This window comes from Hyaloscypha bicolor (genome assembly GCF_002865645.1).
Source record: "Hyaloscypha bicolor E unplaced genomic scaffold K444scaffold_53, whole genome shotgun sequence".
NCBI classification, from domain to species: domain Eukaryota; kingdom Fungi; phylum Ascomycota; class Leotiomycetes; order Helotiales; family Hyaloscyphaceae; genus Hyaloscypha; species Hyaloscypha bicolor.
In genome coordinates this window covers 900,140-914,995 of record NW_020194555.1, presented here as the reverse complement: position 1 = coordinate 914,995, position 14,856 = coordinate 900,140, and the positions used below count along the sequence as shown (strand labels likewise).

Genomic DNA, 14,856 nt, shown 5'->3' with positions numbered 1-14,856 from the left:
AATATCGCAAACAGTGTCAAAAGTATTGTTAGAATTGGGTTGATCACACTCTAAGAGTTTTACCACTCTCTTACCTCACCTCCTGGTCCAATGAAGCCCGGACTGACCCAAGCCTTGGCTCCTTTGGACAACCTCCTTACTTGTTCCTCGTCAATTTCTATTCCAAGTCCGGGTCCTTTCATCAGATCAATATAGCCTCCTGTCACCTTCCAAACCTCAGGGTTATGGCTGTAACTTGTCAAGTCTTGGCTCCCAGCATTGTAATGAATCCCCAAACTCATCTCCTGAATCACAAAGTTCGGAGTCGCGGCAGCTACTTGTACGTTTGCCGCAAGTGCAATTGGCCCAAGAGGGCAATGAGGGGCCATAGCAACATCATATGCCTCTGCCATGGCTGCAATTCGTCGCATCTCTGAGATGCCTCCACAGTGACTGATGTCTGGTTGCAAAATATCAACTGCTCCAGATTCCAAAAAAGGGCGAATATCCCATCGGCTATGAAGACGCTCTCCAAGTGCAATAGGCGTAGATGTCAGCTGAGATAAAGCTTTGATCGCGTCTGGGTGTTCCGAGAGTAGAGGCTCTTCGATGAAGAGTGGACGGTGAGGTTCAAGTGCTTTTGCCAACTGCTTGGCCATGGGCTTGTGAACTCGTCCGTGGAAATCAATGCCCGCATCCATGCCAACAGCCTTAACTGCTTTGAGTCTCTCGACACAATCGTCTAGGGCAGAAGGAGAATCTAACCATCCCAGATCTTCAGTGCCGTTCATTTTGACTGCGGTGAACCCCTGAGCTTTCCTTGCTTCACTGTTTATGGTCAGCACTCACTTCAAAGCATCAATGGGGAAACACTCACGCCTGAGCCGTAATATCAGATGGCCGATCCCCTCCAATCCAGGCATATACTTTAATCTTATCCCTTACTTTCCCACCAATCAATTGATAGATGGGTACTCCCAGTTTCCTGGCTGTTCTTTGTCAACTTGCATTGCAATGTTGTTGCTCTGGCTCATACCTTTCAGATCCCAAAGCGCAATATCGATTCCGGACAACGCACTCATAAACACTGGGCCACCTCTATAGAACCCAATTCGCCATGTAGTCTGCCAAATATGCTCAATATCACTGACCACATCAGTTGAGTCACGTGCGTAGCCGCAAAGTACCACTTACTCAGCATCCATCCCGGTATACCGCTCAATGTAAGCATCCAGACATCCTTCTACAGCCTGGGTGTGGCCTTCCAAAGACGCCTCACCCCACCCAATATTCCCCGCATCGTCAGTGATTTTGACAAATAGCCACCGTGGAGGCACACGAAAGTACTCGATCTGTGCTATTTTTGGCATCTTGGCTCGTGGGGTTGGTGGTGGTGTGTGAGGTGTGTAACGGTATAAGAGACTTCCATATGTACCCCCCTCACTTTTCGGATATAGATATCCCGGGAAGCCGAAATGTGTTCGGAAGACTGGGATTAAGTCCGAAATCGGGCCCGGATAGAGCATAGAAAAAGTTGTTGGGGCCTGGCGGGGTAGATTTGCGGCGATAGCGGGGTAAAATCCACTTGATTTTCAGCAGGTTTTGGGACAGGCGCTAGAATTCTGAGAGATTGGTAATGTATTGAATTGAAAATATTGCTAAAAAAAAAAAACTTCTTTTATGAAGCCGCTTTCAATTTTCTTTGAGCTACCTTCCAGTCTTCAACACTTTTCTTCAAACTCTCCTCGCTGACCTCTCCGAAAATATCAACACCTAAACGGGCTGGGAAATTATAACGATGATGCCTATCCAAGGCTGTGATTTTCTCAAACACCTCTTGAGGTAGTTGAAAATCTAAGAAATTGTCAAACTGTAATCACGAATATCATAATTTCCGGATTTACCTTGGAAGTTGTTTGCTATCCGAGAAGGAGTGACACTCTTCGGAAGAACGACAGTACCTCGCTGAATGGCCCAGCTGATGAGCAGTTGAGCAGGCTGCTTGTCCATATCTTTTGCTAGATTAATGATTGTCGGATCATCTACAGCTCTTGGAAGGTTGTAGATGTTGTTTCCCAACGGACTGTACGCTGCTACTACAATGTTCTGTTGCTATTCAGTAGAATGTTCGAAAGGTAGGGGACTTTTGAGAATCTTACCTCCTTCTTTGACCATTCCAGCAGTTTAGGTTGTTGTAAGTACGCATGTGCCTCAATTTGATTAACTGCTGGTGGGATTTCCGCTCTAATAATGATCAGAGAAATTCCTAGCAAAGAGAGAGCCAAACTCACGTTGTAAGAAGAGATTCAATCTTCGCCTGAGTGAAATTACTGACACCAATACTTCGTACTTTGCCTTTCTTCACAAGTTCCTCCATTGCTTTCCATGTTTCTGCGACTGGTACATCGATCACTGAAATCTGCTCCGTGACTGGATCTACTGGAAACCTTTCAGAAGATTTTGGAAACGCAACAGGCCAGTGGATCAAATACAAGTCGAGATAATCGGTTTGGAGATCCTTCAAAGTCACATCAAGAGCAGCTTCAACATCTTCAGGTTTATGATCCGTGTTCCAGAGTTTTCCCGTGATCTCGCGAAATGTCAGTTTTGTTTTCGAGTATTTTGTTGGGGGAGCCTCACAAAAATATCCTTTCGGTCAACCCCTGAAGCTTTTATTCCCTCTCCCACTTCAAATTCATTCCCATACACTGCTGCTGCATCGATATGCCGATACCCAATTTTGAGTGCCGCTGCAACCGCTTCTTTGACTTCGTTCGGGCCTGATTGCCATGTTCCTAGTCCAACAGCTGGGATGCTGTAACCCGAATTCAATTTGAACGATCGATTCATTGCCATCTTGACTTAGACTTGAAGCAAAGAAACTGATTAAATTGTTCTTAACGCGAATTGGAAAATGGAGTTGACATAAAATGCAAATCTAAAATGCCCGTAAGACACCTCCACGGAGCCGGATCCGGGAATTTCTTTTGGTCGCTTTTCCGTCTTCCGACACCCCACTTATGCAGGAACAACCCACTCTTGGCAGTACGTGAGGTCATTGTCTCCTATAACGGAGATGTCGCATTTTCATTGAAAAAAACTACTAGGGATTAAACATAAGAAATACCGAGGAAACGTCGTACAACCCTAGGGGCATTTCGACAACAGGCAGCTAACCCCCTTACTTGATTCATCATGACAGTCGTGACAAGTTCAATTGCACCGCCGGAAGGAGTCTTTGTTCCAGGTAAGATTGTTCATACTCAAACCCGTACAACAGAGAAACCTATTCACACTGTGCCAGTGCCAACATTCTTCAAATCCTCGCCAGTACCACCAGCACTCCAAGCTCCTCTGGACATCGAGGCACAAATTCAACACAGCATACACCTTGCCAAGAATGGTATCCGAGGGCTCGTACTCTTGGGTAGCACCGGGGAAGCCATTCATCTTTCTCGCGAGGAACGATTCGAACTTATTTCAGGAGTCCGAAAGGGACTGACTGAGGCGGGTTTCTTGGATTATCCGATTATGGCCGGAGTTTTGACAAATTCTGTGGACGAGGCCCTGGAATGGCTGGCTGATGCGGAGAGAGCTGGTGCTCAATGGGGCCTCGTGCTTGCTCCTGGGTATTTCGGAGCAGCTGCCAACCAGGAAAATCTGCAGGAGTGGTACACGCTTGTTGCAGATTCGAGCCCAATTCCAATTTTGATGTAAGGTTTGTCTACACTCTCCAAGCTTTCTGGTGTTGATGAAGCCTTCAGATACAATTACCCTGGGGTTACAAACAATATCATAGTCAGCCTCGAAACGTATACCAAACTTGCCGCTCACCCGAAGATTGTTGGCTGCAAGATGTCACACGGAAATGTCTCACATCATGTACAAGTATCATTAGATCCTACTATCGATCATTCGAAATTCCGTGTATTCAGTGGATTTGGGCAGCAGTTGGGACCTATAGTTTTGTTTGGGGCAGCAGGTGTGATTGATGGTCTTGCAGCTATATATCCTCGCACCGTGTCTCGACTTTTTGATCTTGCTGCTAAACGTCCCGTCACACCTGAAGCGTTGAGTGAGATACAATTGCTGCAGTTTGCTGTGAGCCGGGCAGAGGAAATGGTTGGGAAATGGGGGATCGTGGGTATCAAAGAGGGTATTTATCAAGTATTAAAGATTGGCAATTTACAAGGTGGGAGACTCCCATTGAAGGGAAGAATGCCCAAAGGGGAGTGGGAATCCTGGAGTGTAGCTATGGATGCCATGAAAAAGCTTGAAGAGGTTTAATAGTAGCTGATCGCAGAATTCATTTAATTCAAGCAACGTCTCAACAAAACTCGAAGGTGTCAAATCGTTTGGCCGCAGTGACCTTTGTGAGCAAGTCCCGGATAAGTATCCGTCTTGAACTCCTTGAGAGGTTTTGTCTTACCAAGTTTCGTCGTTTTAGTGATTGGGGGGTGGGGTAAGTTTACCCCTCTTTAGACCTTGGTCTTGACGAATTGTCAATATCCGAAGAAGTCATGTTTCGATTTTAAAATCCAGAGTAAGATAGAATCATGATTACTGGGCGCCCTATATCTCTCAAGCGAGGGCTTGCGGATTGGGGCTTTGATATAAAGCGCACCCCATCACCCAAAACTACCCAAGTCACAGGTTGCCCGACGAGACACCTACTTCCTAACCAACCACTTCATAATTTTTCATAATCATGGCGAAGTCTACTCGAAGTGCTTCTCCAGCTATCAATCCGTCCCCAACATCTCCTGGAGACGTCGAGCTTGGTGATCCCAAGCAGGAGATTGTCCACACTGAAATCAGAAACGAATCTCTAGCACCCCACCACAAATGGAAGATCTCTGCTACCGGAGGTGGTGACACCGCAATGGCTTTATTCAACAGTCCTACAGATGTCCGTGAAGCAATTAATCCAGACGAGGAACGAAAACTGGTTAGAAAGATTGATTGGATGATTCTACCCTACCTGTCGGTTTGCTACGCATTCTTTTATGTAAGTATTGTACTATCACGCCATTTAAAAGTCTGCTGTCGACGAGCGTTGCTTACATCCCGAAGATCGATAAAACCACTCTCTCATATGCCGCCATCTTCAACATCCGTCAGGATCTCAACCTTGTTGGAACCGAGTACAGCTGGCTTTCATCCATCTTCTACTTTGGATTTTTAGCTTGGGCTTTTCCAATCAACTTCCTACTTCAACGCTTCCCAATCGGCAAATACCTTGGTGTCAACATCTTCATGTGGGGCTTCTTCCTCATGTTGCAAGCCTGTGCTAGGAACTTCGCAGAGCTAGCAGCCCTCCGTGCTCTCAGCGGAGCCGCAGAGGCTTGTGCCGACCCAGCGTTCATGCTCATCACTAGCATGTGGTAGTAGGTATTCCCCGACCCAGTTCTGCTCCTTCCAGAACGTTTCGGGAGCCGTGAAACACGATTCCCCTCCCAAACGATGTCAGCTGCTCTTAAATCAAATCTAGTTCTCTTAAATCTACCTGAAAGAAGTAATGCTAACTCAGAAATCTTCCGCCAGCACGAGAAGACAGCAACCCATCAAGATTGGACTTTGGTACACCGCAAATGGCGTTGGTGTCGCCCTCGGTGGGCTTCTCGGGTACGGAATCGGCAATATCAGGGGCTCCCTCCCAAGTTGAAAATACGAGTTCCTGATCATAGGCGCTTTGTGTTGCATCTGGGGTGTGGTTATGTTCTTCCTGGTACCGGACAGTCCGGTCACAGCCAAACGGCTAACACTCCACGAGAAGAGGATTGCAGTTGAGAGATTGCGTGAGAACCAGACTGGCGTCGAAAACAAGACTCTGAAGCCTTACCAAATCAAGGAGGCGTTCCTGGATTACAAGCTGTACATGTTCTTTCTCATTGCACTTATGCAGAGCATCGTCAACGGAGGGATATCGAATTTTGGAACTATCATTATCAAAGGGTTTGGATTTTCTACTCGTATGTACTCTTCCCTCAGCCTGCCCCACCATACTGAGAACACTTTAGTGGTGACGACACTAATGCAAATACCCTATGGCGTGCTCATTGCTATCTCAATCCTGGTCTGTGTATTCCTGAATGACCGGCTCCCACCCAATAATCGATGTGTGATGATCATCATCTTCCTTCTCCCAAATATTGCTGGAGCATTCGGACTACGCTTCGTACCGTTCGACCAACGAGTTGGTCGTCTCATATGCTATTACGTTCGTTTCTCGACTTTTCAACACGTTATTTGCTGACATATCCGTAGCTCACGGGCCCAATCAACGCCTCATTTGTCCTCCTCTCCCTTCAAACGGCGAACATCGCTGGCCATACCAAGAAAGTCGTTACAAACGCAATGCTTTTCCTCGGGTACTGCGTTGGAAACATTGCCGGGCCATTTTTTACAAAACCAGCCAGTCGCCAACCTACTCACTCGGAATCTGGAGCATGATATTTGCGCATCTGCTCGAGGTTGCTATCGTATTTGTACTACGGTTTCTGCTAAAGAGGAATAATGGAAAGAGAGATGCGATGCAGGGAATTGATAGGAGTCAAACTGATCGTGAGATCTTGGAGGAATATGAAAGGGACCTGGATTCATCTGCGTTCGGGGACTTGACGGATAGGGAAAACTTGAATTTCAGGTACATTTACTAAATTAATAAGAGCTCCCTTATCCACTTCTCTGTGAGGATATTGCGCTTCCAAGTAGCCCCATATTTCAATCACTATTCAAAGTTTACGCAGGCAAGTAGGAGTACTTAATCAGCCGAAACTCGCTTAACCCCTTTGTACTCGTGCCGCCGTCTTTGATGATGTGCCGAGTCCTGTGAATATCATTTTAAAATTGATGGATAGTTCTTTTTACGTATTTGCTAACTCCTAGAAGGAATAGGTTAGGTCCAGTAGGTCTACGAAACGCAGCTGGCCATGGCATTGATTACTTGAGCACGTTACAAACAGGAATTGCGAAGACAGTTCATGCGAAGGTACTTGCAACTATTACGTTACAGATGAAGAAGAATCCGGGTACGCTTGAAACGGCAAATTCTAAATCTGATGTTGGTGTTCTGGGCCCTATCTGCGTATTCCTATTGAATCGGAGATGGCTTTGAGAAGTTCGTTAGAAAAACAATTGCGACATGTGGTGGTGCAGTAATAATCATGCGTCAGGGCCTGCACCAAAGCCCCTACGTCCCTGCCGGTTCAGTCGTATCAGCGATACGGTCGGTTTTGCAATAACTTCCACAAGTTCACAATTTTAAAAATCGTAAGAAGCTAAAAATTGTGTAATTGGCGGGCGTACCTCTATATATTTTTGTTTCAAGATTCTGTTTTACCTTGTGAAGTTGTTAATAGTCGGACTTAACGTCGCGCTAAAGGGGCCCTACCCTTTAGTCGGGGAAAGCGATGTGTCCCGGGAAAGCGAAGTGTCCCGCACCGATTACAAAAATTTCTAATTTATATGGAATACCCATAGTGAAAATTAATTAATTTGATCACTACTAGCCCAAATTACCCTGAAAATCTGTCAAATTCGATAGCAATGGCTCGCCTAAGTGACTTCCCCAAGAATACGCTTCTCCGTAATATGCCAGAGAAGGATAAGCTCCGTAAGGCTATTCAGTTCCTCAAGGCTAATCCAGAAGAGACTCCTGCGACTATAGTACGTACGTATTGCATACGAAATAAAGATATAGTAAGGAAAGCGTGGCAGAGAGAGAGGAAGAAGATAGGGATAGTAAGAGTGCAAAAGGGGGGGCAGAACAAGATCCTCTGTCCTAATTAATACGAGGCATTGATTTAGTATACGGTATTATATGCGATTAATGGAGGGAAGGGAGCTATAAAGCAAATAATATATAACTGTATAATGTGGATATAAACAGAGGATAATAAAACGGCTCTATCTTGGAAGTGGTTCTCTCAATAGCTAAAGAATACTCCAGAACTCTATATAATTAAGACAAAGCCTATTACGAGCTACTATATCGATCTCTATACCGAACAGAGCCTATGCGACTGGTTTGAAACTAAATATCGTCTGGTATTAGAGGAAACTGGATTATGCTATGGGGATCGGATATATAATATGGACGAGAAAGGAGTACGAATTTGTATGCCTATAGGAGAGGAAGTAGTTATTCTAATTAGAATTAAGGAGATATATACAGGAATACCAGAAAATCGCATATCTCTTATAATAATTGAGTATATATCTATAGATAGTAAAGCAATTCCTCTAGTAGTAATTATCCCTGGAGTTATAATTATGGTTTCTTGGTTCCACGAAAATATAACCGGCTATAAGGTTATTATAGTCTCTCCTATAGGATATATAAACGAGGGTATTTGTATGGTTTAATTAGATTATTTTATTAAGTATAATAATTACGGTCCTAATAAGGAATAGTATATTCTCTTAATTAACGGAGTAACTTGCTACTAAGCGAATAATTTTATCTTAAAAGCTATATTTAATAAGATATAAATCGTCTAATTCCCCTCTTACTAAACCCACTTACTTTAACCGTATAATATTAGTATTTTTAGGGAATGGAAATACTACTAATAAGTTAATATTATAAATGCGATTTGCTTATATAAGCCGGAATATAATATCTAGTACTTCTTTTGCGATCTTCCTGGAATAAGGGAGAAGATATTTACTATTCGTATAATTAAATACGCCTTTTAGAATACTGGAATTTGGCCTATTAGTTTTAAAGTAATATAGAGAAAGCTTAAGAAGTATAGTAAAAAGAGAAGGAAAGATACTGGCCTTTAATTTCTGGAGTTTGGATCTGAATCGGAAACTGAATCGGATACAGAAAACGTATGATTTACTATGCCTGCTTCTGCTCCTGCTCCTGTTTACGAATACTAATTACCTACCCTTCCAAAACCTCCTTCTTTATATAACGAATGCATTCTACGGCTCAATAATCTCAATAACAAGATTCTGGATGCTTTAAGCTTCTCCCCTTGCAAAGAGTATTTAGTTATGATTAAGGCTACCAAGAACCACCTAATGCTTGGAAGTTTATAAGAGCTAGATGCCCAGAATACTCGCAAGGCACAGGTTAAACGTTATAAGGCTAAGCTAAACGTACGGCTTAGTTTCCAAAGAGGGAGGTGGTTAAATATATCTGATACTCTGGAAAAGAAGAAGATTAAAGTGAGGAACGTAGCAGAGGAGGAGCTAAAGAAGGCCAAAAGACAGCTCGCAAAGGCTGAATTAGCTGAAAAGGAAGCTCTCAAAAGAGTAGGAATCGCTATACGAGCGGTAGAGAGAGAGGAAGAAGAGAGTGAGAGATCTGGAGGCACAAGCAAAGAAGCAAGTCCTTGGAACCGATATAATTATTCCTTCCGAGCTCCTAATACTAATTCGCGATCCCCAAAACGAACCTACGGAAAGCGAGCTTGAAGCTATTCGAATTAAATACTAATTACTTTATGATAAGGTAGCTAAGAAGCAAGCTGAATTCGATTATATACAGGCCGAAGATCCCGTAATCTTTACCGATATCCCTATTAATCCTGTAATACTCGCATCTGAACAAGCTTACCGGGTAAAGGGGAACTCTCTTAGCTAATTATATATACGGGCGATATTAGAGGAATCTAAGGGATCAGATCAGGAGGTAGGAGGGTCAAGAGGGGATATAAATAGAGGGGTAGGTGGGGAGGAGGTAGATCTATATTCTTTACTACCCAGATTAGTAATATTAACTGATTCTATAGCTCAAAATACAGATTTTGTAGCATTTGAGTAATAGAATATTATATCTTTAATTACCTATAATTTAGGGGATTATCTGTTGTGTGGTGCCTAATTATTGTCTACGGTCGCATAGTAATTTTGGTGTGGTGCGGGACACTTCGCTTTCCCGGGATACATCGCTTTCCCCGACTAAAGGGTAGGGCCCCTTTAGTGCGACGTTAAGTCCGACTATTAAAACCTCTAGATTTTTTTTGTTAGGGAACAAGGGCGACCGTATTGCGACCGTATTGCTCATCCGCACTAATATACCAGGGGTGTATATTGGTGCGAGCATGATCGCACGAACTTTGAAGAAGAACATGGTGGTGGAGCCGAGAATTTCAAGCCCGATTATCCTTGCACATTTGTAAGAAAGAACCACATGTTTCACACACCTAAGATGCACCGTGGGGCAATGTCTTTGACGGACAAAGTCCACCTCGAAGAAAATATACGTTCGTAACGGATCCCAATTTCAACCAAGAACGATCTGCTCAGCGGATATTACTTCTCAAACTTCACTTCAGATGAACTTCATGAGCATAGTTTTGAGATGTAATTGAGATTATACATCGGTGAGCAAATTTTTTCTAGAAGGTTTCAAAAAGATTAAACCCGCTTTAACTTTCGTCAGAATAGAGTTTTCCCCATGGAATATCCCACGACTCTGGCAGCTCAACGAAGAATTGATACACGTCCACGTCGTGCTTATTGTGAAAAGTGATGAGGGCGTGAACCAGGTGTTTCAGGTCTGGATAATAATCCCAAAGCATTGGAATCTGTCGACTTAATGAATAGAGCAAAGTATATGCGGTCGAGCCTCGAGGAGCTCGGAAGCTAATTTTGAGAAATTCCATCTTTCTTTCCACAGGGACGCACCTTGAAATTCAGATACGACTCCATTCCCAAGTCAAGTGCTGCAGACTGCAGGTGAGCTGCTCGGTTACCTAAAACGATTTCAATTGCTTCTCTTGAAACAAAGTTTCCTCCCGCCAACGCAATAGTCGCAGCAGGTAACAGAGCCAAAGCAGCCGTCGAAGTTCACAAACTTCCAGAAAGTTACTAAATGGGGATTACTGAGGTCTAGATCGGTTGGTGGCGTCCCGGATTTACTGTAGCCGGCGATCTGGTTAGGGTTGTGGCTCCCGAGGTTGGGTCCTCTGAGGGTGCACTGGCACAGTATCGGCAGCAAGTATGGCAGCCAGTAACGGCAGCAAGCACCAGCAGCTCAACGTTACACGGAAAGCAGTAAGATCACTAGTCCAAGCGAACTTTGCGAAACGCGCTTTCATCGTTCACCACTCCGCTAGTCTCCTAAAAATGCTGTGTCGTACTCAAAAAAAATTAAATTTAATCATCAGTGTTCAGGGCCTATAGCCTAGAATTTAGCGGTGATAGCCCTATAATTATAGCGCTTCCGCGCGACTCTTGAAGTTCATTTTCCAGTTCCCGCTTTCCATACGACCGTACCCTCCCTCCCCCTCCCCCTCCCCCTCCCCCTGCCCCTCTCCTACCCTTATACTTATATATATAAGAACTGAAGAGAGAGAAAATATTTTAAGCAATGGTAGAGGCTTAGAGAGAGGTGGAGGGGCGTGGTAGTGGGCGTGGGCGTGGGCTTGGGCGTGGGCGTCGGCTTGGGCGTAGTCGGCAAGCGAGGGCGATTTTTGGTACGGTGAAGCAGGCAAGCGGGATGCACGTTTTGGGTTTCTCGCACGTTCTTACGGCTTTCCGTAAACTTTCAGCCTTCAGCAAATAATATCGAGGCCCTTGCCGAAGTATCACAAGTCCCGAACTTGAGCTCCAACGCCGAGCCGGCTCAGGCCACCACACAGCAGTGCTTACATTTTTGGCTGACCTATTATTCTACAACGAGTACGGTCCGAGACAGGGCGAAGAATATACCAAGCTGCGTTATTCGTCGGAAATTGTTGCTTTGACTAACTTGCCGCGCAAAGTCTGTCTCTGGGTTCCCATTCCAACGGGACAGTTAGCAAGGAGAATACGTTTCAGAAGGAGGGGAGTGCATTCGTCGACACCGTCTCGAGGGAGATTTCAGCACGATCTCATGAGGCTTGAATGAAAGAAACGCGACTCTGATGCAGGTTGAGGCGACGGATCATAAGGTATCCTAGACACCAAAAGTGCTGGGTTAAAGTGCGGTACGCTGACAGGGATTCGCTGGCTAAAAGAGCAGTTCGTCGGATAAAGGGTGCCCTTTAACACGACATCGTTAAGTCGATCAACGCCCTGCTAAGGGCATGGGGGGCATAGGGGAGTGACATGTTACTTGCCGCCCCCGCGTTTTCGCGTTTCACTTCTTCAAAATCCCTGGAGATGACAAGGACTCCACGCGATCCTCCCTGACGGTCCTGCCTTGCTGCACCCTGGATCGCCCTCGTATGTACCAATTCGGAAATTCATGCAATGATTGGTCCATACACGGCCCTGGAGAGCCCCAGAGATCGTGGATTCTTGATGTTGTACAGGTCATATCCCAACAAGGCTCCGAAGAAGCATTTCTCGTCCAGACGGCTCACGACTGTGGCCCACTGAAAGCCCTTCTTCAATCTGATCTTGGCTGAGCTCCATTGGGCAGCGCGCCATGCCGCGGACAATAGAATACTCCGTACATTGCGGCGGTGGTGGACCAGCTGGACGAGGGTCGAGGCGGGCGCCATTCATGGTAGAAGGGTTCCCTGGTCAACTGGCCACTTGAAATAATCGTTTTACAATTCAACCACGTAATGTTTGCAAGTAAAACTAAAGATATTAAGAAATTAGATTGATAAATCTAAGAAAATGTATATTATAGCAAAAAAGAGTTTGCTATTATATTATTATAAACTACGAAATGTAGCTTTTGAGATTTTTGAGTTCCTCGCTAAATTTTTAGAATAGCGGGCCGCGTAAATTCAAGCTTTAAACCCTATTTCAATCATTAATCTAGCAGCAAAAAAATGCAACGGATAAACTTATAAAAGTAGTTTAAATTGCTATATAGATTGTTGCTATAGAGTAAAGATTATTCTGACAATCTTGCAAGCCAAAATAATTAGTGAGTGGTTTGATTTGTGAGAGGCTGGTTGGCCAGGGAACCCTTCTAGGAGGCAAATCGGGCGCGGAGATCCCCCGCTCGGCACTGGTGGTTTGCCCGCCTTATTTTAACGAAAAAGGGGGCGAGTGTACTGGACACCGAATGCAATATGTGAGCATAGAAACCTTAATTAGCTGTCTCACTTGCCACAGCTAACAAGAGAACTACTTGATCACAGTCCTCAGACCCCTATTAAGCGCACCTCGTTCTCGTTTTCGATCATGTACATAAGTTAGCCCGCCACATATCACATGTGTGGCTGGGACTGAGAATCGTAGGTGGCCAGACGATGTTTGGCTTGCAGAAGCTGGGACAATGGTATGTTTTTGGCAAGGAGGAGCTGATACGTGGTCATGCAAGACATCTAACTTCGTAGAAGATTCGCGCTTTTTAATCAATCTGCGCAAGTTACAGAGTCACTCGTGGTGCCACAGAGCCGGGACGGCGTGGACAAAGCGGCATGAGCGGCAGTTACGGGGTAACGAGCCCTTCAGGCATCGCCAAAGCCTCCTACTTTACTTAACAAATATGCAACAACTATTAATTGTGACCTTTTACAATTTATACGTACATAATTAAAGAAGCTAGAGTGAGTTTTGAAAATCCTATAAAACGACTTAGTAAATAATAAAAGGCACAAAATTGGGCTTGGCGTTTGTTTCTTAGCGAAATGCCCAAAAAAGGGACTTTTGGGGCGGGCTCGTAAGGTTAGAAACATAGCAGCCTGATAATTGAAATGGGGTGTTCCAAAACGGACAACAGTGGGAGAAGGAGGGAGGAACTGAAACGGGAACTTTGATAGATGTGGGGGGTGGCTTCCTGCTGTGTTGAGTGACTACGCCGGCATGTAGGATCAGTGCCATGCACCTACCACCAGCGTTTCTCCGCAGGGCCGTGCCCTACAACTCAGGCGGTGAAGCACATCGATGGGGACTGGGGATCAGTGTGGGGAAGAAGGGGTCGCATGGATTGGACCATGGGCGTGCAGCCCGTTCAGATGAAAGTCGCCCAAGCGAAAAGAGGACTTGCCAGTGGCCACACCTGCCTGCGAGTCGCCCAGACCCTGCCCAGACCCTCAGAATAACATTTGCGGCTAGAAGCCTTGAAGAAGTAGCGGAGAGGAATTCCATCATTCTTTGGTACCGACCGCTGCACCTCATTCCTTCGAAAGTCACGAAACCACATCTCTCCCCCCTGCCTGCCCACCCTTCCCCTTTCGTTACTAGTTCTCCTGCTCGTTCTCGCCATCCTCTACATACGCCATAATTGTACGATGCTCGGCGACCTGGGCTTCGATGGGAACCCCCCCAGGAGACTGTGCCCTCCCACCCCCAGGCTCTCACGATCTGGGGTGAACTTATCCCAGTGGGCGTTCTCCCCACGCCTTATAACAGGATTTATTAGCAAGCCTCATACGGCTATGTACCGTTCGTGAAGTTAAAGCCAAGTCAAACTATTAAAGCAACCAGATTGCAGCCCTTTGCACCCATGCACCTGCTCTCCCAACCTGTTGCACACTCGTCTTTCACCACCAATCCCGAAACCGGTATCGAAGATCTCTTAACTTGCTCTTGTCCAACATAGCAGGGAAGGAAAGGATCGTGCCGCTCCCTCACTTACTCCACTCCCTAAACTTCCTCACCGTTGTTGCAGTGCATCTCGCATCAACGCGCCCCAGACGACGGCCCCTGGTCGATCAAATCTGATTGCGACTAGCTACCAGCCATTCTCCGTCTGCCGCTTGAACGCAAAATAGGTCCTGACAGAAGCCCTGGATCTGGCTGTCAGCTCTTACACACTTTTGCTGCAGCTGCCGAGATCCCGTGTTCGCGGAAGTTTAAATCGCATCTTCCCCACAGTGAGAGTCACCGCTACCGCGAGAACTGCCCGTCTCGAGTTGCAACCACTGCGTCGCAGATCGTTTTTCTACCAAGATCCTAAGAGATCGCACAGTGGGGTCGATTCCTCTTGTCACCTCAAAAAGGGGTGGTGAGAACTGTGTGCCGTGGGCCGAT

The 14,856-nt window shown here is 45.6% G+C and overlaps 5 protein-coding genes across 5 annotated transcripts; 2 read left to right on the top strand and 3 right to left on the bottom strand.

Annotated features, from left to right (window-relative positions):
- Positions 1-15: 15 nt before the first annotated feature.
- K444DRAFT_557337 (mandelate racemase/muconate lactonizing protein-like protein) lies at positions 16-1,356 on the bottom strand. Its single transcript, XM_024876780.1, has 4 exons — positions 1,174-1,356; positions 1,016-1,125; positions 857-968; positions 16-807 (listed from the first exon to the last, which is right to left on the bottom strand). Exons 1-4 carry the CDS (start codon positions 1,347-1,349, stop codon positions 60-62), a joined length of 1,146 nt encoding a protein of 381 aa, XP_024739239.1. The 5' UTR covers positions 1,350-1,356; the 3' UTR covers positions 16-59.
- Positions 1,357-1,657: 301 nt separating this feature from the next.
- Positions 1,658-2,835, bottom strand: K444DRAFT_661528 (aldehyde reductase-like protein; the record flags this gene model as incomplete). Its single annotated transcript, XM_024886603.1, has 5 exons — positions 1,658-1,833; positions 1,884-2,085; positions 2,139-2,223; positions 2,271-2,569; positions 2,620-2,835. 5 exons carry the CDS (start codon positions 2,833-2,835, stop codon positions 1,658-1,660), a joined length of 978 nt encoding a protein of 325 aa, XP_024739238.1.
- A 261-nt stretch (positions 2,836-3,096) lies between these two features.
- K444DRAFT_585433 (aldolase) lies at positions 3,097-4,311 on the top strand. Its single transcript, XM_024877918.1, has 3 exons — positions 3,097-3,226; positions 3,284-3,692; positions 3,744-4,311. Exons 1-3 carry the CDS (start codon positions 3,175-3,177, stop codon positions 4,264-4,266), a joined length of 984 nt encoding a protein of 327 aa, XP_024739237.1. The 5' UTR covers positions 3,097-3,174; the 3' UTR covers positions 4,267-4,311.
- Positions 4,312-4,687: 376 nt separating this feature from the next.
- K444DRAFT_641716 (putative MFS allantoate transporter) lies at positions 4,688-6,638 on the top strand (the record flags this gene model as incomplete). Its single annotated transcript, XM_024884656.1, has 8 exons — positions 4,688-4,760; positions 4,812-4,987; positions 5,053-5,366; positions 5,524-5,591; positions 5,667-5,951; positions 6,000-6,199; positions 6,247-6,357; positions 6,399-6,638. 8 exons carry the CDS (start codon positions 4,688-4,690, stop codon positions 6,636-6,638), a joined length of 1,467 nt encoding a protein of 488 aa, XP_024739236.1.
- Positions 6,639-10,618: 3,980 nt separating this feature from the next.
- Positions 10,619-11,045, bottom strand: K444DRAFT_610409 (uncharacterized protein). Its single transcript, XM_024879741.1, has 2 exons — positions 10,755-11,045; positions 10,619-10,674 (listed from the first exon to the last, which is right to left on the bottom strand). Exon 1 carries the CDS (start codon positions 11,034-11,036, stop codon positions 10,875-10,877), a length of 162 nt encoding a protein of 53 aa, XP_024739235.1. The 5' UTR covers positions 11,037-11,045; the 3' UTR covers positions 10,619-10,674; positions 10,755-10,874.
- Positions 11,046-14,856: the final 3,811 nt, after the last annotated feature.